This window comes from Hylobates moloch, unplaced genomic scaffold (assembly GCF_009828535.3).
Source record: "Hylobates moloch isolate HMO894 unplaced genomic scaffold, HMol_V3 SCAFFOLD_14, whole genome shotgun sequence".
Classification (NCBI taxonomy): Eukaryota; Metazoa; Chordata; class Mammalia; order Primates; family Hylobatidae; genus Hylobates; species Hylobates moloch.
Window position 1 is genome coordinate 44,811,889 of NW_026652289.1, and position 26,502 is coordinate 44,838,390.

The 26,502-nt window shown below is 43.4% G+C and overlaps 1 protein-coding gene across 3 annotated transcripts in view; it reads left to right on the forward strand.

Annotated features, from left to right (window-relative positions):
* Positions 1–433: 433 nt before the first annotated feature.
* PDE8A (phosphodiesterase 8A) overlaps positions 434–26,502 on the forward strand; it is a 156,851-nt gene continuing 130,782 nt past the window's right edge. The window contains exon 1 of one of the 3 annotated variants that reach the window (XM_058427347.1): positions 434–577. Coding sequence is in view for 2 of the 3 variants with exons in the window: in XM_058427346.1 (XP_058283329.1) it covers positions 1,553–1,738 (186 nt within the window). In the remaining variant the exon portion in view is untranslated. Of the gene's footprint in view, positions 578–851; positions 1,739–26,502 lie in introns of those variants that run through there. The other 2 variants (XM_058427346.1, XM_032174134.2) reach the window with 2 other exon arrangements.

Below are 26,502 nucleotides of genomic sequence, written 5' to 3' on the forward strand. Positions count from 1 at the left end.
CCGAGGTAGCCCGCTACAGGATACGTGATGGACGCCCAGGGGCACCGCCCTCCAGCTGGTGGGGGAGGAGCCCCAGCCACCAAGAAGTTAAGTGACCGGCCCAAGTTCACACAGCAAGCTGGTGGCTGTAAGCGTGTCTGGGGTCCTCATGGGCCCCAGGCCTGCAATGCGTACGCCCCTTCCCCTGGCTCCGCCTTTGGGGTCTCGGACGCCCGACTAGCCCTTTGGTTAAAATGAGAGGAGGACGGGCACCTGCAGCCCGCCCCGTGCTGTAGCTTAGCGGCCGCCCCTGCGCCTGTGTAGTCCGAGGCGTGGCGCGCCAGGTTTTGACGTGCGAGGGCGCGCACGTGGACTGCGGCTTCTCGCAGCCGCCCAGGCCCCACCCACCCGGGACCCGAGGGGCGGCGCCCTAGTTTGACTTTCACTACCCCGCAAAGGAGGTCCTTCCACCGGCCTTTTTTCTGGGTAACAGCTCCAAGGCTCACACTTGGTGACCCCACCCAGGTCATGTAGCCGCTAAGTTACGGAGCCGGAATTCGAATTTGGCGGTCGGGGTTCTGGTGGCCTCGAGACGGAGGTAGCTGTGGGTCCCTGGGCAAGTCTCTTTCCTTCTCTGGGTAGCCCAGTCGGGCGCCGCGCGGGTCGTGGTCGCGCATGCTCAGTTGCGGGCGGCGCCCGGAGGAGGTGGCGGGCGCCCCAGCTGCTTTGCATTGACGCCAGCACCCGCTGGAGGTCACCGCTGGGGGCTGGGCGCGGCACGCTGCCGGCAAAACCCGGCCCAGATCACGGAGCCGGAGCCATACCGCCAGCAACTCCTGGGTGCGCGCAGCCGTTTCTGCGCTTCTAGACGGTGCGGCCCCTGGCCCCGCTGGAGCCGAGCTGATCCCCTCCCTACCCCGGCGGACGTGGCCCGGCCGCTCCGAGGGGTTTCCCTCGGACCCCGCGCCTCAACCCCGGCCAGCGGGAGCGTCTAAGACTAGCCTTGTCCCCCACCGGCGCTCGGCCTGGGGGGGCTTTTCCGCGGGGCGGCGGCCCAGCGGGCGGAGCGGCGTGGGTGTCCACAGCTAGGCGGAGTCTGGAGCCGGGGAGGCGGCGGCGGGAGCTGGAGCGGGGCCGGGCGCGGCCGGGAGCTCGCCTCCCCCGGGGGTCGCGCCGCAGCTCGGCGAGGGCGGCGTGGCTCGCGCGGCGTGGACTCAGCCGCTCCTGGGTAACGAGAGCGCAAATCTCCTCCCCCGTATTTCCCCGGAAGCGCGGCCGAGGCGAGCGCGGCGATGTGAGGGAGGCGGCCGGCGGCTCCTGCCTCTGGAAGGGCATGTTCGGAGGGGCGGCCTCGGCACGGCACCCGCCTCAGCGCCCCCTTCCCACCGCCGCCGCCGCAGCGCCCGCACCGCGATAAAAGGGCGGCCGCGTTTCCTGACGCGAGATCCGCGCTCGCCGCCGCCCGCCCAGGCGGCGATGACACGGCGCCCGCGGCGGCCCCGAGGCGCCGGGTGGGCCGTTTGCTGACCGGATCGCGGCTACCCGCCAGCGTGTCCGCGGCGGCGCCGCCAGCATGGGCTGTGCCCCGAGCATCCACATTTCCGAGAGCCTGGCGGCCGAGGACGCGCCTAGCCCCGCGGCACCGCCGCTGTCGTCCGGCGGGCCGCGCCTCCCGCAGGGCCAGAAGACGGCCGCCTTGCCCCGGACCCGCGGCGCCGGCCTCTTGGAGTCGGAGCCTCGCGACGGTAGTGGCAAGAAGGTAAGGGGCGCCGGGCACTCTGGGGCCGCCGCGAAACTCGGGCCCGGCCAGTCAGCAACTTTCCCGCAGGAGCCGGGCGGGGTCCTCCCACCCCGGGCCTCCGTGTCCTCTTGTCCCGCTTTGGATGGTTCTGATTGACACCAGTCGCCCGCCTTGCCGAGGCAGCGGTTCAGAGAAGGACCGACCGAGGTCCCGCGACCCTGGTTTCCTAGGGTTGCGATTAGGACGCCGCCTGTGTCGCGGCGTCGGTTCCTTGGACACATCCGACTCCCGGAGCGGCAGGACCCGCTGTGAACTTGACTGAGGCGCTTGCATCAGTTTCCTCTCCAAGAGCGGGTGTTTGAGGGAAACCCCCAGGATATTCTGGCGCGCCCCTGCAGTGTTAAATCAGTGTGAACTTTGTTATTTTCCTGTGGTAGAAAGGGAAGGGCTACTGGCCTCACCACTCTTTTCCCTCTGTCAACTTTGCACATGCAGTTGCAGTTTACCATTTTCTTCGGGACTATTAGAATGTAATCTGGGACATCAGCTTTGCTTCATTGCACATGTATTTGAGGTCCACGTTTATTAGCATACAAACTGTATTTAAAGCATGCGTAATTAGAAAATACTGTGAAACGCGATTTTTGGAGCATTCAGCAGAACAAAGTTAATCTTTTATTAAGCCGACTTACTGGGACATTTTGTGACTGGGGTTTTTTGTTTTTTTACATTGCGTGTCTTCTCCAGCGCATGTTGTCTTGGCTTATGTTTTGTCAAAGTTTCTGGGCTTAGTCTTTGTTGAGGTTTTCTAAAGGAAAGTTAAAAAGGAAAAAGAAAAACGTGATCATTAAGGCACACAGCAGCAGCTTTCCAGTTCTCTCATTTCAGAATTTAAGCTGGAACTCATGCGTTGGTTTATGTTTTGTTAAACCAGTAAAAGACAACAATAACAAAATTCGTGCATGGCTGCAGATTGTCAGCTGTCATCCCTCTCATCACGACCAGTTTTTGAAAGAGTAATTTGCAAAATTTGTTTGATTTTCCTCGCTTGTTGAGAACTGCTGAACGTCCCAAGTTTGAGGGATATAGTTTGCTGTACTTTGTCTTACATTTCTGGCAGTCGTCGTGATACTTTTTCTGTATGAAAGGGGAAAGTCTTTTTCAGTGTTGCATAACATAGTTGAAGTGATTTCCCCACCATTCCCATACCCTAAGTGAAAATTCAACTTTGTTCTGATTATCAGAAATTGAATTCCTTCTCCTATAGATTCCTTAAAGAAACCTCTGATGGTTTAGACTTACTAACTCAAGGTGCTCTTAATATCAATGTTAAGCTATGTGTTAAGCCTACCTAACTGGCTTTAAAAAAGCGTTACACAGGTGCATATGGAAACTTTAACAGCTTTCAAGTTTTCAGTCCAAATCTAACATTGGTTATTTTGCAGGCTAATGTAATACTTTCAGATTACCAAAGTAGCCCTTTTAGTAAGAGGCCCTTGTGTCTTACAGGCTTTTTTTGTGATGGGCTGGGTGTCCTAAAATTCATCTAGGTGTCTTGTAAGCCTCCCCAGTGCAGCAGCAGCTTGCTCATGTGCTGTCGCAGTGCCTTTAGGTCCCAGAGTTTTTAAGTACTTCAGCCATTCTTCCCTGTTGGCAGACCATTGTCTTGTGTTGGGGGCTCAGAAAATACTTTCATCCTTAAAGTGCCTAACCCAGTGGCATACACGTAGTAGGTACTAAATAAATGTTTACTGATTTCTTAAAAAATTATTAACTGAATGATGAAACTTTTTCAGTCATTGGAATTTGATTTCATAAAGCCTCTTATGTAGACTTCAAAATAATAGTATTTCCAGAGCAGTAGTCAAATTATAAATTATAACACCACAACCACGGAAATAATAGCCCCATAGTTGTTATTCATGAACTGTACATGTTGATGTCTCATTTACAGAAATTTGCATTTAGGCATGTCAGTAGAGCAGAGGTAAACGTCAGCATTTTTTCTAGTCTCATATTTTTTCTTTGGGAATGAATTTTTTTAAATTAAGGTGTTAACTATACTCTGGAAATTCATGTTCAGAGAAGGTAAACTGCTAGCAATTTAGCAAAATTAAGTCATAAAATTAGTTTCTTTGTATTAACATCTCAAGATGCAATTTAATTCATTACAAAATTTCTTATTAAAACAGTAAGTCAGCATATCTTTAAGTGAATTTCAACAAGAAATTCATTGGGGGATGCTTTTATAGTCCTACAGCATTTAGTAAATATCAGTTTATCAGTGTGAGTGGGAGATTGATAACTAATTGCATTTTCAGGTTAAGCACTATGTACTTTGCGTTAAAGTGTATCCTGCATGTGTTCCATGGAGCAATATGTGGACTGTTAATAAGTATTGTATGAGAAAAGAGTTCCATGGTCTAGTAAGTTTTTGGGAAATACAGGTTGAATATCCCTAATCAGAAAATGAGAAATGTTCCAAAGTCTGTTTTGAGTGCTGACATGATGCTCAAAGGAAGTGCTCATTGGAGCATCTCAGAGTTCGGATTTTCAGATTAGGGATGCTGAACTGGTAAATATAATGCAGATATTCCAAAAGCCAAAAAAAAAAAAAAAAAAAATCCAAAATCCAAAACACTTCTGGTCTCAAGCATTTGGGATAAGAGATATGCGGCCTATACTGGCTCAGACTAAGTTCAGCAGGGTTCTTTTATGTAGGGCTTGTAAGATAACTAATTTCTGAAAGTAATCTGTGAGTCTCTAAGTGGTTTTTAGAGTGTACATCATTTCCTAAACTAGTTGATTGTGGATCCCTTTTCTTGAGGTATATGTCAGGCAGGCCACATGTTAAGACCTGATTCTTTATGTGAGATACCAGTATTCAAAGTACAAGAAATATAATTAACAGTAAAACTCAGCGAATGTAATTTGCTTCTTAATGATTCCAAAGGTACTTTAGATCTTGTAATATATTAGGCTGGGTTGTCTGTATGAACTTATTTAAGTATTACTAAAAATACCCTCTGGCTGTTTATTCATTTCGGGAGTTTAAGTTTATGTGGTTACAGATAATGAATGCTGTGTTCAGTTTGAACACTTAGAGTTTTGTTTATTTTTAATCAGTGTGAGAGCATTAACTAACATTTTAATATTTTCTTGCCAGTCTTTGGATTTACCCCATTTCCTCTTTCCCTAGCCAGGACTTGAGTTGCCCTTGAAAGATTTGCATGTAGTGTTAGAGACCCTATGCTCACCCCCCACCTTCCTTTTTGCAAACACCCACTGCACTGCTAATGACTGATGCTCCCCACACCCCCCCAGTCAACTCTGTGAGATGGCAATCATGTTTGTTTTGTTCACTGCTGTATCCCCCAGGCTTGATGCACAGTAGGCCTTCCATAAACATATGTTGAATTAGAGAATTTTGTGAACCAGGCTGTAGAAGTTGAAAATCCACCCAGGCCAGGTAAGTAGAAATAGAAGCCAGTTTTAACTAGAGTAGAGGCTGTGAAGTTTGGATTTAGTTTTGTGGAAATCTCTGGTTATTGCTCTTCAGAGCACTGTGCCCAGGGAATAATATATTTCTACCCTGTTAAGCAGAGTAGATTTCCCTATAAAGAAAGATTAAAGAGGCTGGGCACAGTGGCTCATGTCTATAGTCCCAGCACTTTGGGAGGCCAAGGCAGAAGGATTGCTAGAGCCAGGAGTTTGAGACCAGCCTGGACAACATCTCAAGACTCCGTCTCTACCAAAAAATAAAAAAAATTAGCTGGGCATGGCACTGCACACCTTTAGTCCCAGATACTTGGGAGGCTGAGGTGGGAGGATTACCTGAGCTAAGAAGTTCAAGGTTGCTGTGAGCCGGGATCGCGTCACTGCACTCCAGCCTGGGCAACAGACAGAAACCCTGTCTCAAAAATAAATAAATAAATAAATAAAAGATGTAAGGATTAGTGCAGCTAAGGTGATAGATAATAGTACAGCTGCACGCCAGCCTCTAATCAAGTGTTACTGCTGTCGGCACTCAAAATCTCAGACATTCTCCAGTTGGTCCATTTCTGTTTCCCTTTGCTTCTGTCATTCTCTTCCTCCATCCTCTTTTCTCTTACTTTTCATCACTTCCCCTCCCACTTCCATCTTCCTCCTTGTTTTTTTCTGCTAGCCCACCTTCCTGTACAAAACTGGCCACTCTTGCCCTCTTAGTCAACTAAAGTTTAGTGGTTTCGAAATGTTACTTAGCAGTGGAATAAAATTTATTGCCTGCTCCTAGTTTACAAAGTGGATTAGTCAAACTTTTTTTTTTTAAGACGGTCTTGCTTTGTTACCCAGGCTGGAGTGCAGTGGCACAACCATGGCTCACTCAGTCTTGACCTCCTGGGCTCAAGTGATTCCCCCACCTCAGCCTCCCAAGTAACTGGGACTACAGGTGCGCACCACGCATGGCCAGTTTTTTAAACTTTTTTTGTTTTGTTTTTTTTGTCGAGACGAGATCTTGCTATGCTGCCCGGGCTAGGCTCAAACTCCTGGGCTCATGTGATTCCCCCAGCCTCAGCCTGCCAAAGTGCTGGGATTACAGGTGTGGGTTATTGTGCCCGACTGATTATATTTGGCTAAACTAAAGCAATTTTCTCTTTGTATGTGACCTGACTGATTTTTTTCCTCCACTAGGGGTCTTTGACCCTTACTAGATTATATGGAATTACTGAAAGTTTCCCTTTGAAAGTGTAGTTGAGAAAAATGAGACCAAACTTTCTGCTGCCATAATAAGTGACTACAGTTTATCTCCAGAGCTCAGGGATTGTGAGTTCCCTCATCATTGTGTTCTTGTGCTTTTCAGTATATAGAAAGATATTTCTTTATTCATTTTCTTGAATTCCTTTTACATACATAAAATACTTCACATTTATAGCATATGTTTTTTAGTACTTACTGTCATTGCCACCATAACTTTGTGATTCTTAAGATAGACATTGTCACAATTCTGTCACCTTAAACTTGTCCCTGACCAGCTTTGACCCTCGCCTTGCTGAGGCAAGGTTTATGATAGAGCCCGTGGTCCCTTCTGGCACAAATGTTTCCTGTGAAGTGGCTTATGACTCTGGTTTTCCCTTGGATAGTTTGCTCATTTGGATTGGTTCCTTTTTTTTTTTTTTTTTTAAGACAAAGTTTTTTGCTCTTGTTGCCCAGGCTGGAGTGTAATGGTGTGATCTCAGCTCACCGCAACCTCTGCCTCCCGGGTCGAAGCAATTCTCATGCCTTAGCCTCCCGAGTAGCTGGGATTACAGGCTTGCACCACCATGCCCGGCTAATTTTTTTTTGTATTTTTAGTAGAGACAGGGTTTCTCCATACTGGTCAGGCTGGTCTTGAACTCCTGACCTCAGGTGATCTGCCCGCCTCGGCCTTCCAAAGTGCTGGGATTACAGGCGTGAGCCACTGCGCCTGGCCTCGGATTGGTTCTTAAATAGGAGAAGGTTCATGATGTGAGGACACAGGGTGAGGCAGACATCTCAGAATAACCTTAAAGGATAGAATATTTTTAAAAAATTAAAAAAAAAGAACAGAGGGAGAAGTACTTAGGACATGAGTAAGCCCTCAGTCTTACCCAAGCTTAGTGGCTTCATCCTGGTTTCTCAGTACGCTGAGGCAGTAGGAGGTGATGGATTCTGCAGTTCTTAGAGTGCAAACTATTCATATTAGTAATAACCACCATTTCTTGGATGCCCTCTGTGTTGCAAGCACCATGTTAGACTATGCTTTAAAGATGTTATCTCATTTAATCCTTTCAACCCTGTGAGGTGGCAGGTATCATTTCCCTTTAGCAGATAAGACACCAGAGGTTAGAAACTTGTCCAAGGTCATACCTTTAAGCTGAGATTCAAATCCACTGGTCCTGGCTCTCACCTGCTAGGTTGTTGCTCTCTGTTAGCTAGCTATGTTCATTGCATTTCCCATTCTTTGGTCTTCTGCTAAGCTACAGATTTCACAGGACAACTGAATCTGCATTATCAGGATTTTGTTAAGTTTCAACTTACTGAGGAAGTTGGTTACAGCTCTACCTTAGGTTCCTGTGTTTGAGGAAGTTGAAGTCATCTTCAGCCCTGTTCCAGTTAACTCCTGAAGCTAGATATTTTGTGACGCCCTCCGATCTGCCCTCTTTGCCGTCTGAAATGAGTTGGGAGGGCATCCCTTAGGAGTTTTTCTCCTTTCCCCTTTCTCCTGCTCAGGTTTCAGGCAGCCTGCCTTACCAAGAGTTCCCCAGGAGCTGGTTCTTTCCATTGCCCTTTGCCTAGAGTGCTGTTCCCCCACCAGTGCTACATGTACCTATCTTCTCGAGAGTTATTCAAGGCCCAGCTGAAAGCTTCCTTGAGCCCTTGGCTGGCTTGCACTCTTTTCTCTGCTCTTGGGACCTGCTCTTGTATCCCTGTGAGCCTAGGATTTCTGTCTTCAGCCTTCTGCTGGATTATATGCTGCTTGAGGGCAAGCACTGTATCCTAGTTTCCTTATAGTTCCCAAAGTGCTTGGCACACTTGGTAAATATTTGGATAAGCACACCAGTTTCTAAGGCTGAAAGGGCTTTTATTCATGTTCCACGAGTCTATCTCACCTTGTTTAGATTTCACAAAAGTTGTTGGGGTGTGTTCTGTGTTTTAACAGAAAGCTAAAATACCCTTAAGCCAGTGATTAATCTGTGGGGTGATTAGTAAAGCTTTTGCCTCTAATTTTGGCTGAGTTACGGTTGAGCAATGTTCCTGGGTCCCCTCCTTCTGTTCTACTTTTGTTCTGCTCTGTGTGGTAAAGAGTGGTACAGTATCATGTCAGAGAGCTGTTTTGACAAGTTTGTATTGCATGTCTTAGCTACAGGCACCATATGTAGTTTGCCCATCCACACAGACAGGAAGGACGTTGCAGATTTCCCAGAACTTTGAGGGTGACCTCAAATAATTTGGGAAGGGGGGCTTTGCCAGTGCTTTTATTCTGTATTGGTTGGAAATAGACCTTTGCCGTTTTGAATTCATCCTCTTTCACTGCTTGCCTTCTCCCTTTCATGTCCTGTTAGGGAGTACAGGAGCTCCTTCACTTCCTCTTACTCTGCTCATAGGATAACCCAAAGCGCTGGTGGCACATCAGCAGTTCCCAGGTTGTCTGCAAAGGTTTGGTGTTGATGGCAGCTCCCTAGTGAGGTGTTAAAAGACTATAGGAGGAGGAGCCAGATGTGTATTTTGGGTCCAGCTCCATCAGGCTTTGGCTATGTGATACTTGGCAACTCCTGATCCTGAGTTTTCTCAAGTACAGAATGAAGCTAGAATACCTGGGTTCTGGTGAGGATAACTAAAAATCATCTGTGTGAAAGTGTTTTGTAAACTCCAAGACACTATCGCATGTAAGGATTGACCATTTTCTTATGAGAACCTTTCTCAAAGGCAAACCTGGTTCAAATATATCTATTTCTTAATGCAGATCTCATTTTTAATATAGTTTCGTTTTTCTCCAATATTTTGTAAAAATTTTCGTAGAGCAAAGTTGAGAGAATTATGCACTCATATATGCCTGCCATCTGGATTCTGCAGTTAACACTTTTCTATATTTGCCTTATATCTGTCCACTCCTTTATCCATCCATCAACCCATTTTATTTTTGGATTCGTTTCAAAGTAAGTTCCACACATCAGTATACTCAACCCCTAAATATTTCAGTATGTATGTCAAGTACTAGAGCACAAAATTTGAACTTTGGGCATGGTAGCACACACCTGTAGTCCCATCTACTCAGGAGCTGAGGCAGAAGGATTGCTCGAGCCCAGTTGTTCGAGACCAGCCTGGGCAATATAGCAAGACCTCATCTCAAAAAAAAAATTAATTCAAAATTAAATAAATTCAAAGTTTACTTTATTAAAGGTGAAAATGCCATAAGTAAAATGTATAAATTTTATGTGTACCATTTGTGAGATATGACAGATGTATATGCCTATGCACTACAAATTTCTATCAAGATACAGAATTACACAATATTATAATCACCCCCAAAAGTTCTATTGTGCTCCCTCTCCGTTCTTACCCCCAGCCACCAGCAACCACTGTTCTGAATTTTTTCCATTATAAATTATTTTTGCCTATTCTAGATTTCATGTAAATAGAACCTTACAGTCTATTCTTTTTTTGTAAGGCTTATTTCACTCAGCATAATGTTTTTGAGATTCTTCTATGCTGCACGAGTCAGTAGTTTGTTCTTTTTTCTAATTAAAGTAGTCTGTTATATGAATAAACCACAGTTCACTTACCCATTCTTTTGTTGTTGGATACTAGGGCTGTTTCTAATTTTTGGCTATTATGACTAAAGCTGCTATGAATATTCTAGTATACATTATTTTGTGGACATATGCTTTCATTCCTCTTGGTTAAATACCAAGAAGTGAAATTCCTGGGTCATAGGATAGGTATATGTGTAGCTTTTTAAGAAAATGCTTGACCTTTTCCCAAAATAGTTGTCCAATATTACACTCATGCCAACAATGTATAATAAAAGTTCAGTTGCTCTACATCCTTCCCATCATTTGGTGTTAATCAGTATTTTAATTTTAGCCATTCTGGTGGGTGTGTAGTGGTATCTCATTGTGGTTTTGATTTGTATTTCCTTGATGGCTGATGATTTTGAGTACTTTTTCCGTGTGCTTATTGTTCATTTACTGTATTACTATCTTTTTAAAGTTTTTATTTTAATACTTTTTTATTAAAAGGAAATATAAATATTATGACCTCTGGGTAGGGAAGGACTGATTAAGCAAGTTACACAAGGCATTTACATAAAGGAGATGGTTGATAAATTCAACTACATTAAAATAAAGAACTTCTCATCAAAAGAGAGTGAAAAGGAAAGCTGCAGACTGGAAGAAGACATTTGCAATGCATAGTACCAATAAAGGATTAGTATTCAGAGAGGTCCTAAAAGTCAATAAGAAAACAATCACCCAGTTGAAAAATTGGAAAAGATTGGGACAGGCACAGCACTAAGAGGAAACCAAATAGCTAATAACTATATGAAAAGATTTTCAACCTCATTGAGGAAATGCAAATTAAACTCACAATGAAATAACATTTTATACTCATCAAATTGGCAGACATTTGAAAGGTTGGCAGTATTTTGAGGAACTGCTCAACATTAAGTAGAGGTGTAAATTAGTTCAACTATCAGGGAAAAACTCATTGTCATTGCCAGGTAGAGTTGAGCATGTGACCCTGTGGCATAGCAGCTTCTCTCATAGAAACTCTTATATACCTTTCCTGGAAACATGTACAAGAGTTTTCAGAGCAGCATTTCTTTTAATTCCAAACTATCCTGTAAAACCCAAATGTCCATTAACAACATAATGGATAAACAAGTTGTGATATGTTCAAAGAAAGGAATACTTCACAGCTGTGAAAAATGAATGGATTATAGCTGTAGATATTAACTTTGATAAATCTCAAAAACTTAATGTGGAGAGAAAGAAGAAGCCATCAAAAAATCTATAAGGTATAATTCTTTTTATTTAAAGATTGATAGGCTGGGAGTGGTGGCTCACACCTGTAATCCCGGCACTTTGGGAGGCTGAGGCAGGAGGATTACTTGAGGCCAGGAGTTTGAGATCAGCCTGGACAACATAGCAAGACCCCATCTCTAACAACAAAAAAAAGATTAATAGCTAAACAATATATAGTAACACACACATAAGTGTTAAAACTTACCATAAAATCAGTTCAGGCAAATAAAGTTTATTTTGAGGACTTAAATGTTTAACATGTTAATTTGAGTGCCTAATATAGAGGCTGTAGGAGGATAACAGGCCCTGCTCTCAGGGAACAATTAGTCCTTTCTGGAAAGGTCGGGTAGGTCTCTGACCTGGAAGTGATGATGGCACCTTGGGGGATGGATTGTGGAGGCAAGAGCTTGGTCTGGATTGGTCATAAGTTATAGAAAGAGGAAAGGAGGGAGAGGTTTGACCTGGGCTTAAAAGACTGGGAGGATGTGGGTAAGTGGAAAATATATCTCTGGATAAGAGGATGGAAGGGTACGGGGGTTGGGTGCATGTTCCAATTATGAGGAGGCTGACCAGGGATAGGAGGGGAGGTCTAAAAGCCAGGTTGAGGAGTTTGAAGTCCATCCTATAAACCTCAGAGAACTCCCAAAGGCATTTCATTTTCAGTGGGGTAGTCAAAGGATAAACATGTTTCATGAAGATTAGGTTTCAGGCAAAAATTGCAGTAGGTGGGGTGATGAGGGAAAGCTAGAGGTGGGGCACTATGCAGGACCTATTGCAGTGGTTCAGGCGCAAGGTATGACCAGGTATGACTAACTTAGTGCAGTAGTTTGGGAGAGGAGGGAATGAGAGAAGGAAAAACTGACTAGTAACAGATTGGATTTGGTGAGTGAAAGGGCGGAGAGTGGAGGGTGACTCAGAGGTTGGGGTTTACCAGCTTAGGAGGACTGTGATAACATGCCACAATTTGTACAGTGCTCTATGGTTTACCAAATGCTATTTTTGTACCTCATCTCATTTGATGTTCCCCAAACCATGGGGAGGTGGAAAGGAGGGATTTTATTTTCCCTGTTCAAGGCCTAAAGAAGCAGAAACTCAGAGATTGAATGACTTGTTCAAGTTTGTGGTGACCACTTACAGACACAGGTTCACTGTAATGGCGTAAGGGAGAAGTCAGAGGAAAGCGAAGTTAGGGAGTTTTTAAAAAACCTTTCTTGTCTTTTGGTTCTGAGTTCATCTTATAAAAATAAACTTGTACTTTTCCTGATTGTAAAAGTCATATTCATTGTAGAAAACTTGAAACGTATAGAAAAGAACAAGGATCGGCCGGGCGTGGTGGCTTACGCCTGTAATCCCAGCACTTTGGGAGGCCAAGGCGGGTGGATCACAAGGTCAGGAGATCAGGACCATCCTGGCTAACACGGTGAAACCCCGTCTCTTCTAAAAACACAAAAAATTAGCCGGGTGTGGTGGCAGGTGCCTGTAGTCCCAGCTACTTGGGAGGCTGAAGCAGGAGAATGGCATGAACCCAGGAGGCGGAGTTTGTAGTGAGCCGAAATCGCGCCACTGCAGTCCAGCCTGGGTGACAGAGCGAGACTCTGTCTCAAGAAAAAAAAAAAAAAGAGCAAGGATCACTTAAATTTTACAATCACTTAAATTGCAGTCAGGAGATAATGTCTCTTAAAATGGTGGTGTGTATCCTTCCATCCATGTAGATTGCTTTAAATAACTGTAATTAAAAACTTTTTTGGGCTGGGCATAGTGGCTCATGCCTGTAAATCCCAGCACTTTTGGGAGGACAAGATGGGAGAATCACTTGAGGCCAGGAGTTTGAGAACAGCTTGGGAAACGTAGTAAGACCCCCATTCTCTATAAAAAAATAAATGAATAAATAAATTAGCTGGGCATGGTGGTGCACGCCTGTAATCCCAGCTACTTAGGAGACTGAGGTGGGAGGATTGCTTGAGGCTGGGAGTTTGAGGTTGCAGTGAGCTATGATTGTGCCACTGCTACCCAACCTGGGTGACAGAGTGTGACCCTGTCTCTTAAAAAGCAAAAAAACAAAAATATTTTTTAAGCAGTTTTGTTTTTCAGTTATAGGAAGCATTTAACTATTATTTATTTAAATGTTGTCCCCTTAAGTTTTCTCATTTTCTCTTCTGCAGCTCCCTCCAAAAGATAGATTGAGACGCATCTTGATCTGTCTTCCATGTCTCTTTACTTTTCTTTTACTTCCCCTCTCTGTGTGCTATCTTCTGGGAGGATTTTTTAGCTCAATATTTTAAGTCACAAATTCATTCCTCAAGGTCTACTCAGCTCTTCAGCCCACTGAGTTTTTAAATTTGAGTTTTTGTCTTCAATCTATGGTTTGCTCTTTTTTTCTTAATTGCTTTTTCATGTTTTACGGTTGCAGCATACTCCCTTATCTCTTTGAGGATATTATACTCACTTTAAAGTCCTATTCTGATGGCTGTTTATTAAAAACACTTTTTATTGAGTTATAAATGTAATCAGCCAAGGTGTACAAAATCCCTAAGCGTACAGCTTGATGAATTTTCCTCATGCTCCCATGTAATTACCACCCACATCAAGACAGAACATTTCTAGCATTCCAGAAGGCTGTCTTGTGGCTGTTTACTGTTTTTTAGTATTTTTAACATTTTATGAAAAATCTCAAAATACAGCAATCTTGAAGGATTTTTCACAGGGTACCCCTGTATACCCAATGCCTGTATTTTACATTAGCATTTTATTGTACTTGCTTTATCACATATATCCATGTATCCATTCCTCTACCTATCATACTCCTTTTTCTTTGATATATTTTAAAGTAATTGCAAATGAGGACGGGAGCGGTGGCTCATGCCTGTAATCCCAGCACTTTGGGAGGCCGAGGCAGGTGGATTACCTGAGGTCGGGAATTCAAGACCTGGCCAACATGGTGAAACCCCATCTCTACTAAAAATACAAAAAATTAGCTGGACATGGTGGCAGATGCCTGTAATCCTAGCTACTAGAGGCTGAGGCAGGAGAATCGCTTGAACCCAGGAGGCGGAGGCTGCAGTGAGCCGAGATCACACCATTGCACTCCAGCCTGGGCAACAAGGGCGAAACTGTCTCAAAAAAAAAAAAAAGAGAGAAAAAGTAATTGTAAATGTTAGTATACTACACTTCCCCTTAAATATTTCAGCATGATTTTGATATTTGTTTAGGTTTTTTCCTTTTGAAGCAACATTTACACACAATGAAATGCCCAAATATTTAGTGTATATTTGCTGAGTTTTGACAAATGCATACATATATCTGTGTAATCCAAACCTCTATGAAGTTATAGAACGTTATTTTCATTCCAGAAAGTTTCATTATGCTCCTTATTGGACAATCTCTTCTTGCAACCAGCCTTCTGATTTTTTTCTTAGCATACATTAGTTTTGCCTGTTCTAATTTTAATGTGAGTGGAGTTACACAGTATGTACCTTTTTTTTTTTTTTTTTTTTTTTTTTTGAGGCAGGGTCTCCCTCTGTTGCCTAGACTGGAGTGCAGTGCTGTGATCATAGTTAACTGCAGCCTTGACTTCCCTGGCTCAAGTGATCATCCTCCCACCTCAACCTCCTGGGTAGCTGGGACTACAGGTACGCACCACCACGCCTGGCTAATTAAAAAAAATTTTTTTGTAGAGACAGGGTCTCACTATGTTGCTCAGGCTGGTCTCAAACTCCTGGGCTCAAGCAGTCCTCCTGCCTCAGCTTCCCAAAGTGTTGGGATTACAGGTGTGAGCTACCATGCCCAGTGTATGTACTCATGTAAGACTTCTTTCCCTAAGCATTATGTTTTTGGGATTCATCTATGTTTCATGTCTCAGTAGTTCGTAATATCACATGATTAACTTTTAAAAGCTCATGATAAATATTGTTAAATTGCCCTCCAGGAAAATGTGATAAGATTTTGTAGTTAAAAAATCCCTGAGTGGCTGGGATTATAGGCGTGCACTACTTTACCCTGCCTTGTGGTCAGATTTTTATTTCATAAGGTGCATGTGAGAGTGCTTTATGGGGCATTCATCAATCTGACTGTGAGAGGTGGTATTTTATTGGTATTTTAGTTTGAACTTATTTCATTTATTATTTGTTACTCTTTATTTCTCCCAAGTATGTTTTGGACATTTGAATGTCCTCTTCTGTGAATTTTTCATGTCTGTTGCCTATATCTCTATTTAGGTTTTAGAAGTTAAATTATTACTTAAAAGAACTTTTTAATAAGTTTGAATGTTAAATTTTGACCTCTTGTGCATTGCAAATTTTTTTCCTCAAGTATGTTTTTCTTTTTTTTAGGTAATGTTTAAAAATTTTTTTTTAATTTAAGTATTTTTAGAGCTAGGGTCTTACTCTGTTGCCCAGGCTGGAGTGCAGTGGCAGCCTCACTGCAGCCTCAAACTTTTGGGCTCAAGTGATCCTCCCACCTTAGCCTCCTGAGTAGCTGGGGCTATAGGTGTATGCCACCATGCCTGGCTGATTTTTAAAATTTTTAAAAAAGCGACAGGGTCTCCCCGTGTTGTCCAAGTGGTCTTGAACTCCTGGGCTCAGAGGATACTCCTGCCTTAGCCTCTCAAAATGCTGAGATTACAGGCGTGAGCTACCATGCTTGGCAGGTATTTGTGTATCTAAACATAGAAAAAGTATAATAAAAATACAGTATAAAAGATAAAAAATGGGCTGGGCATGGTGGCTCATGCCTGTAATCCCAGCACTTTGGGAGGCTGAGGCGGGCAAACCACTTGAGGTCAGAAGTTCAAGACCAGCCTTGCCAACATGGTGAGACCCCATCTCTACTTAAAAATACAAAAATTAGGCGGGTATAGTGGCGCATGCCTGTAATCCCAGCTACTCAGGAGGCTGAGGCAGGAAAGTCGCTTGAACCCAGGAGGCAGAGATGGCAGTGAGCCGAGATCGCACCACTACACTCCACCCTGGACAACAGAGCAAGACTCTCTCAAAAAAAAAAAAAAAAAGGTGGTACACTTATATAAGGCACTTACCATCAATGGGTCTTACAGGACTGGAAGCTGCTCTCAATGAGTCAGTAAATGAGTGGTGAGTGAATGTGAAGGCCTAAGATATTACCGTGTGCTACTGTAGACCTTATAAACACTGTACACTTAGGCTACACTAAATTTGTTTTAAAAATTTTTATTTCTTCAATAATCTCAGCTTACTGTAACTTTTTTACTTTAAAGTTTTTTTAACTTTCTGATACGTTTGAAGTAATACTTAGCTTAAAACATGAACATATTGTATAGCTGTATATAAGTATTTTTTTCTTCGCATAACTTATTCTATAAGCTTTTTTCCATCATAATTTTTTTTCTTTTTGAGACAGGGTATCACTCTGTCACCCAGGCTGGAATGCAGTGGTGCAATCTTGGCTTACTGCAACCTCTGTCTCCTGGGCTCAAGCTATCCTCCCACCTTAGCCTCCTAAGTAGCTGGGACTACAGGCGTGCACCACCATGCCTGGCTAATTTTTTATATTTTTTTGTAGAGATGGGGTCTTGCTATATTGTCCAGGCTGGCCTTGAACTCCTGAGCTCGAGCAATCCACCCACTTTGGCCTCCCAAAGTGCTGGGATTACAGGTATGAGCCAACGCACCCAGCCTTGATTTTTAAATTTAATAATAAATTGCAGCCATTTTCCCATGTTATTAATTTCTTCAGAATATTTATATGATGGTACTAATGCTGCCATGTACGTCTTTTTTTTTTTTTTTTTTTTGGAGACAGAGTTTTGCTCTCGTTGCCCAGGCCGGAGTGCAATGGTGTGATCTTGGCTCACCTCAATCCCCACCTCCCAGGTTCAAGCAATTGTCCTGCCTCAGCCTTCCAAGTAGCTGGGATTACAGGTGCATGCCACCATGCCAGGCTAATTTTTTTGTATTTTTAGTAGAGACGGGGTTTCTCCATGTTGGTCAGGCTGGTCTCGAACTCCCAACCTCAGGTGATCTGCCCGCCTCGGCCTCCCAAAGTGCTGGGATTACAGGTGTGAGCCACCGTGCCCGGCCATGTATGTCTTACAACAGGTTTAAGATGGGTACAATTTTATAAGGCTTTGTGCACAAAGACATGGATTTATTCTTAGAATCTACTTGTAAGTCTTAATTTCAGGTTTTAAAACATTTTAGGGTAGTCTGTAATGAAAAAGCCCTAAATTAAAATTTTTTTATGTGTAAACTTGGCTTTAGATAAGTTACATTTACTTATTGAAATCTTCCATTTTCTTAAGAATTAATTCCTGAGTGGGACCTTTGACTTTACCATATCCAACTTACTTTCTCAATTTATGGAGGAGGAAATCGAAACCCTAAGGCAGTTGTGAGACAGGTGCAAGATCACACTGCAAGTATTGGTGAAGCTGGGACAAGAACCCCAAGCTAACTCTTGTCCTTTATCCCATGGCACCTTTTATATTCATGGGAAGCGAACCAGTTACTTCACTCCCTTTGGTCACTGAGATGGCCTGGCCTCAGACTCTGCATTCTAATTCAGGTTTGCAAAGTGTAGCCTTGTCCAGCAGGCTTTACTGTATCAGAAGCAATAAAGAAGTTGAACACTTGGAATTTCTAAACTTGGATGTCATTAGAGGAGTTGCTAGATTATTGCAAAATGGCTCTGTTTTCATTTTGAATGCATGTACAGATACCTATTTTTTCATCTCAGTTTGTAACCCATACATTTGGGGTTGGAGTTGGCATGCAGTGAAAACTACAGTATTTATTAATATGTAGTCATTAACTGTATTTTTGATCAGCTTCCTTTACTGCCCTAACATTTTTAGGTAAAAACAGGAAGTCTTATTCCTTTTTTCTCCCCAAATCATTATGCCCTGTCTTTTTGTTATTCTAGAATTAAGAAATAGGGTCTTAAAAAGCCAAAAATTTCCCGTGAGGTGAATTATAGTAAAGGCTTTCGTTGGGATGAAGAAGGCAGGGATAAAACCCTGTGGGCCAGCAGTATTTTCAAAAGGCACAGAACACCTCTGTGGAGATAATTGATAGTTGACTATATGAGCAACCTATACCTGTTTTCAATATTGCTAAAAATCAGTTCTTCCATTAGACACTAATCTCTAATGAGATTAGTTTTCAGACACTATGAGTTAGAAATTGTTTTAGTGGTTTTCTAGTCTGACTTCTTGAACTCCATAGTAGGTATTCTCTTGTCAATTCTCCCATCTACTCAGAGAACTCCAGTTTGGTAAATTTTCCTGATAGGTCACATTTTTTTGAGACGGAATCTTGCTCTGTCACCTGGGCTGGATTTCGGTGGTGCAATCTTGGCTCACTGCAACCTCCACCTCCTGGGTTCAGGCGATTCTCCTGACTCAGCCTCCCAAGCAGCTGGGATTACAGGCACCCGCCACCACACCTAGCTAATTTTTGTATTTTTAGTAGAGATGGGGTTTCACCATGTTGGCCAGGCTGGTCTTTGAACTCCTGACCTCAGGTGATCTGCCTGCCTCGGCCTCCCAGTGTGCTGGGATTACAGGCGTGAGCCACCGCGCCTGGCCCATATTCTTTATTGAACAATAAAATATTCCCTCATTCATTCAGCAAACGTTTGGTGCTTACGATGGGCTAGGAACTGCACTAGACACTTGCTGATAATGTGATGATGAATAAGATGTGGCCTCCCTTTTTTGTTGTTGTTGTTGTTGTTGCTGTTTTTTTGTTGTTTTTGAGATGGAGTCTCACTCTGTCACCAGGCTGGAGCTCAGTGGTGCAATCTTGGCTCACCGCAACCTCTGCCTCCCGGGTCCAAGCGATTCTCCTTCCTCAGCCTCCTGAGTAGCTAGGACTACAGGCGGGCACCAGTACACCCAGCTAATTTTTTGTATTTTTAGTAGAGATGGGGTTTCACCATGTTAGCCAGGATGGTCTCCATCTCTTGACCTCGTGATTCACCTGCCTCGGCCTCCCAAAGTGCTGGGATTACAGGTGTGAGCTACCGCACCCAGCTGGCCTCCCTTTTGAGATGATAAGCTCACAAGACCACAGGCTTGCCTCTAATTGTGTGTGTGTTTCCACTGCCCCCTTGATTTTATAAAACCTGTATAGAAATCTAAACATATTGTTGCTGCAATACAGTTAAAAAGAGCGGGGGAATTGAAATCTGAAAACTTGCGTTCAAATTCTGGGCTTTCTCTTTGGCTTTGGTACTTATTTAGCTGTGTGAGCTGGAGCAAATTGAATAACTTGTCTGTGAGCCACAGTTCCTTGTATATAAAATGTGGACATGAGAGAAGGTATAGGAAGATACCTTCTAATCTGTTAATGCACCTTAGAAGTGACAGACTTTTCTTGTTTTTCTTTGCCTATTAACCAGAATTTTGTTTTCTCACCAGTGGGTCACTGGAGAAGGAAGCTGTGTTATAATCCTTTCAGTGCTGCTGAATGTACTGATAATGGAAAAATAAACAGGGGTGCACTGATTTTCTGGCCTGTAAACCAAAAAACAGTTTTCAGTGCCAGAAGCTGTGTTTGTCTTGCAAGGCCAAGAATGTTTCTGCAGTGTAGGACAGCTTCAGATCCCACTAAATCTCTTGGGTAATCACATGGTTTTGGTTTAGGTTCAGTTGTTTATAGGGCTAGCTTTGCTTACTCTGCTCAGTTTCTGCTGTAGTAAAATAATGTAGGCTGGCTGGAGGTGGTCTCTGGTCAGGGTTATTATGAACTGGCCTTGTTCTTCTAGTGTGCAGGCCCTGGCTAATCGGAGAAGTGTACCTGTCCCATGGCTAGGCTCTGGAAAGACCTTCAAACATGGCATGTGAACTGGGCCCTGGCTCCTCCCCACCAGGTCCATTTGGAGTCAGTGGTTTCTAAATGGTGGCAGTGAGGGCTTTGCTCTGGCCCTCAGCCTTCTTAGCTTTCTCTACCACTGTAGAGCCAGGTAGCTAAAATAATCTGCCTTGTTTTTCTTCCTCATGAGGAAATTTTCTGGAATTTTTATCCCACCTTATCCATTCTTCTGAAAAACTTGTTTTCAGACCTCATTTTTCTAATTCCCAGATAACCACAACCCACATGCAGAGGTCTAGGAGATCTGTACCCTGCAAGCAGAGGTTCAGAAAAGGAGCAGAGTGAGCAAATGCAGATATGATTGTTCTATTCCCCTAACACCCCCTGTAACTCCCAGTTGCCAAATTCAGACTCCTTTCTTTGGTCCGTAAAGCCCAGCCCGATGGGTTCCTGCCCCCTCTCCAGCTTCTTCCTGTGCCTCACACACTGAATGCCTTGAGTACTCACATTTCCAGGGACTTGATAACTTCTGGACTTTTGATGGTGCAGTTTCCTTGCCAGTGCTCCGCAAGAATTTCTTCCCAATTTAATCAGTGTAATTAACAAAAAAAACCTCGATGAAGGTAGAGCGCTAAGAAGGAAGTAGGTAACTGTTAAAAGATTTTATGTGTGGAAAAAATGCCCCCCCCCCTTTTTTGTATTTGCAATATTCCATTACAAAAACAAAAAGGAAAGACTAAGATAGAATAAAGGGTTCCAACTGTCAAGGTCATGCATGCTCAGAGGATGGAGAGGTTCCTGTGGTCTGCTGTAGGACAGTTTTTCCCTCCTGACTGTTTCACTATGGCCTTGAGGACCCAGAGAGTGGAGGAAGGTCGTGGAGAATGGATGGATATCCTAGGGACTGGAGGAGCATGGTGGCTGGTACTGGGTATCCTTGTTGAACTCCAGGAGGGATCTGAGGTTGTTGAAGTGGCTTCACCTTGTTGGGCACCTGAAGACGTCATTACAAATCAAAGATCTTCTGGATTTGATGGTGCACTGCTGAGTGTTGGATTATGAGATCACAGTGTGAGTGTGTGGCACAAACACACTTTCTGTGATCAGCTTGACACATTTCTAGCTGTGACACCTTATTAAAGCATGGGTCACTAACCTGGAAATAACTAAGACTGGTATAACGATAAAGCTGTCATGTATTGACTGTTTACTGCATACCAGGCACTGTTCTAAGTACTTTTTGCATGAACTAAGTTAATCCTATGACAATCCAGGGGGCTTGAGGTTACCTTAAAGGTTCACCTTTTCAAAATTCTACCTTTTTTCTAAGAGATGGGGTCTCGCTATGTTGCCCATGCTCGTCTTGAATTCCTGGCCTCAAGTGATCCTCCTGCATTGGCCTCCTGAAAAACTCCCACACAAGTAAAGCAGCTTTTCAGTTTGTGGACACCAGCTTGAGTGCCCTAAAGTTCAATTCAATTCTGACTGGAATTAGTGTAGACCCTCCAGGTTAAGGACTCAGTCCCATGAGGCTGCCCCCCAGTTCAGATGCCAGTCGAAAGTAGTAGGTCTTTAGGTTGCCCCTAATTGTTGTCTGACTTGGCTACGAATTGGAAGTTCTCATGACCACCCTCTTGGGATTGATGATTTGCTAGACTGGCTCACAGTTTACTTACTAGATTACCAGTTTATTAGGAAGGATATATTTATTAAAGGATACAAATGAACAGACAGACAAAGAGGTGATACACAGGGCTAGGTCTAGAGGGTCCCAACAGGAGCTTCAGTCCCTGTAGAGTTTGGCGCGCCACCCTCTGGCATGTGGATGTGTTCTTGTTCACCAACCTGGATGGTCCCTGAACACATCCTTTTGGATTTTTATGGAGGCTTCATTACATAGGCATGGTTGATGAAATCACCGGCCATTGGTTATCAGCTCGACTTTCAACCCATTTCCTCTTCACTTGATCTTAGCCAAAAGGCCGAGAAGCAGTCCCCATTTTCTCTCATCTTTCCTGGGGGAGGTGGGGGAGGTATGCTGAAAATCCCAACCCTTTAGTCCTATGGTTGCTTGCTGCGGTAACCAGCACCCCATCTTGTGGTTATCTAGGGGCTTTCCACAAATCACCTCATTAGCATAAACTCCGGTGTTGTGGAAGGGGCTTGTTATGAATAACAGAAGTCACTTCTTTCACCTTTATTGGCCTGGAGCTGCTCCAGAGCTGTTTCAGGACAAAAGACTAAATATTTTAACAAAAGATAAGCTATAAGCAAGGAATTGTGGAAGAAGACCAAAATATGTATTTCATAATCACAACTATACTTTGATATTTCTGTATTTTTCATTTTACTTTTTTGAGTTTAGTGAGATGTCATGAATTTTTTTTTTTTTCAGACAAGTTTCCTGATTATATTGGTCAGGTTTCTTTTGACTGTAAGTGACATAATCCATTCTAAACTAGCTGAAGCCAGAAGTGGAATTTGTGGATCACCATATTCTGGCTTACATAACCAGACCAAGGGAAGGACATGGGTATGCTGGCCTCTGGTACAAATGAAACCAGGACTCTTTTTCCATCTTTCCCTGTCATTGGTGCCATCTTTGTTTCTTTGGGCTGCTTTTTGCTGTTCAACAGGAAACAATGTCCATCAATAGCTCCTGGCCTCACATTTTATAGCTTCATCAGTAGAGAGCTTCTTCCCTTAATTCCAATTTGAAAATCCTAGGGAAAAACCAAGATGGGCCTGGCTTGGAAACACCTGCCCACCCCAGCAGCCAGTGGACGACCTCTGCGACGGGCAATAACTTTCACAGAACAAGATAGTTGGAATGAGGGGGAGCACCCCTCTGAGGAGGTGAGGGTACTGATCAGTACAATAGCTGTCCCTGCACTGGGTTTCAGCCCAGGCCCCAAAACGCTTTTCAGCGTAAGAATTAATACTACTTTTATATGTAATGATAGTTTTTATTCCTAATCTGACTCTGAGGCAGTTTGTATTCTGAATTGTTAGAGAACTTTTCCACTTACTCTGTTTGCTAAGAGAAGAATAGGTAATTTGTAGGAAAATTTCAACAAGGTTTGACATAGAAAGAGCTTCCCAGTTGACCTCCCTTACTTCGTGTAGCCTGCCTAAGAGATATTTAATTACCCTGCATTGCTCATCACTTCTCATTTTACCCTGTCCTTAGAGAAGAGTGGAAGACTCTTCTCAAAGCAGTGATTCAGGGACTAAGGCTCCTTCTATCTGTGGCTCTTTTATCTTCAACATGTGGTTACCAAGGTTGCCATGCTTGTCTATATGGACAAGCTCCCAAAAGGGGAAAAGAGCATGGAGGGTCATGAGTGAGAGGTTTTTAACGGCCAGGTCTAGAAGTGGTCCATGTCAGTTTATTTACTTTCCATTGGCCGTGTGGCCACCCTTCACTGAAGGCTGGGAAATACAATCTAGCTGTGTGCCCAATAAGAAGAGGAACTGAGTTTGAGCAGCCAGCAAGCCAGCCTCTGCCACAGCTTCTTTGATAACATTTGTTGCTTCCCCTTTTCCCCTTTGCCATGCATAGTAGTTGTGTAGTTTGGGTGGGATTGAGCTCATTTCCGGCTCCAGGGTGGGCCCCAGCAACCTCCTTGCCCCATTTATTGGTTCAGTAATAGATACATAACCCAGGCCCAAACTGAGCAGGACATGGAATTCCTCTGGTCCCAGTTACTAGTTCAGGGGCAGGTATGTCATAGAAACTGTCCCAATCAGACTATGGAGTGGTTGGGGGAAGATGTTCCTCCCACCTCCCTCACAACCCCCCACAGTGAGAACAAAGCCAACTCCTGGGTGAGAACAGGCTTAGAGAATTGCAAACCCATAGAGTGAAGTCCTACCAAACCTTTCTTGAAGCTTGCAAGAGCTGACCCTGGACTCTGGTTAGCATGAGGCAGTAAATCCACTCTATCACCTAGTACTTTAAGATTGATTTTCTTACTTGCAACCACAAGCATCCTGGCTGATACAACCAATAAAATGGAAGAGGAACAGGGAGAGAGAAAGGATGCAATCTGAATATCTAAGTTCTGCTTCTGTTCGTTGCTATCAGTTCTATGATGTTTCTTTGAATACTTGAACACAACCAAGTTGGGTCTGAATGGATGTATCTTAGTTTCACTTCCCTATTCCCTGGAATTAGAGTGGGGATAATTACATTTTTTAGTATTCTTTTTTTTTTTTTTTTTTACCTTTAGACAATGATTTCTCTCTGGATTGAATGATACAAAGTTCCTTTGAAGAATACATTATGACATTTTATTCATCTTCCACCATAATGGAATCATATGGACTGGACTTTTTTCCTGTTTTGTTTTAGCGACTTTTCTAAAGTTTGTCTTTTCATCTAGGAAGTATATAGAATACATTTATCATACACATTGCAGTATGCATTTGGTTTATAGCTGGGTATTATCTCTATATTACTATAGGAAGTTTTTTTTTTTTTTTGAAACAGGGTCTTGCTGTGTCACCCAGACTGGAGTATAGTGGCATGATCACAGCTTGAGCTCCTGGGCTCAAATGATCCTCTCACCTCAGCCCCTTGAGTAGCTGGGACTGCTGCCATGCACTACCACATCTGGCTAATGTTTTAATTTTTTTGTAGAGAAAGGGTCTCACTATATTGCCCAGGCTGGTCTTGAACTCCTGGACTCAGTCTTCCTGCCTTGGCCTCCCTAAGTGTTGGGATTACAAGTATGTGCCACTGTGCCCAGCTGTTATTACAGGAACTTTTAATATTTTGAGTTAAATATTCCAGGCCATTTTAGAATTGAATAGCTTGTCAAATTTGTTGATTTTATAGCACCTCCATCTTGAAAAATATGCCCCCTGGTGTTCCTAAAAGAACATTTTGAGAGAATTATATGGTATTTTGTAAGGCAATTAGAAATCACTGGTGTTTAGGGACTATTGCTTAAGCTAATTTGCACAACCAGAATTCATTAGCCCAGGACACAGGCACCTTACACACCTGTGGTGACAAATGAAAACTGTCAAAGTCCAGCCTGATTCATTCCTCTCAGAATATGGAGGACAGGAGAGTGGAGACAACCTCAGTATTAGGACTGTCCTCTCTCGTTTTGTTTCAAGAAGAGTTTAAGTAACTTAAAAAATACGTATAATAGGTTTAAAAAAAAAAAAAGGAAATTGGGCCAAGGGAACATGGCGAGAACTGACCAGTTAAGTCAGGAGTGAGGTCAGTATGTGGAAACACATGCCACAGGGGCATGCATGGTTGCCATGGGGCTGGGTCACACGTTCAGCTCTGAGCTTCCACAGCCTCACCAAATACGAAAACAGTTCCAGAATTCTGGAGATTTAAAACTAGCAAATGACTCAGGAGAAGTACAGTTTCTGAGCTCAGACCTAAAGAAATTACTCTTGTGGGTCCTTTGAGAGGGACAAGGTTCTGAACAATGTTGCCATCATAAATGTGGTAGTGAATGTCTCTCAGTGCAAGCTGAGGGCAGGATGCCATACACAGATTCCAGGTGGGGCTAAAGTACATGGTCCAGGCACTCAGTTAGTTTGATTTGGGAATTAACATTTACTCTCCCTGGAAGAATGTGGTATTACCCATTTTTAACTTGGCCAATTTTATTTACATTAAGTTGATTCGAAATGGATATCAGTCTTTCTCCGTATATTTATCAACCATTTGTAATTTTTTTATATTGTCTGTTACTTAGGCTATTTTCCTATTGGAAAAATGGAGTTTTTCTTCTTAATTTGTGTAGATTTTTTAAAAGTTAAGAATGTTAATCTATTTGTCATGCGTGGTGAATAACTTTTTTTTTTTTTTCCTGGTTTGCCTTTTAAACTTGCCCTTGGTAAAAACATTTTTAGGATTGCTCACTGAAATAGGAGGGGATTAGGCTACTGTACTGAGAGTGGGAGGATGAGATTAGGGCATATGTATATGATGTCCCTTCTGGCATTAGGGACTTTTGACATGTACTTGAGAAGAGGGAACATTTGGAATTTGGACTAGTCCCTACGGAGAGAAGGAGTGGTTGGGGACATGGAGAAGGCACCCTCGGCAGCACTTGGTGTCCAGCTGTGGTGGGACATTGTGCATTTAATTACCATTCCGCAAGCTGTGTGATCTTTTTTCTTTAGCAGTGTTTGGCCATTCTTCTGTACATGGGTGAAAGATAGACAGTTAGATTGATCTGGAATTGGAGTTTTGCATTTTGCAGAATGTCCAGTAGCTACTGATGAGAGAGCAAAAGTGTGGGATGTGGGTTTGGGTTTGATAGAAGGGACAAGCATTAGAGGGTGACTAGGAGAACAGATGAGATAGGGCCAGGCAGTGTCAGTTAAAGGGGCCAAATGATTATATGCTTAGAGCAGTGCCTAATAGATGGAGTTTCTCAATACGATTCAGCATGGGTGGTGGTGAGAAGTGAAGACTGAAGAAGCAGCCAGCCACAGTAGC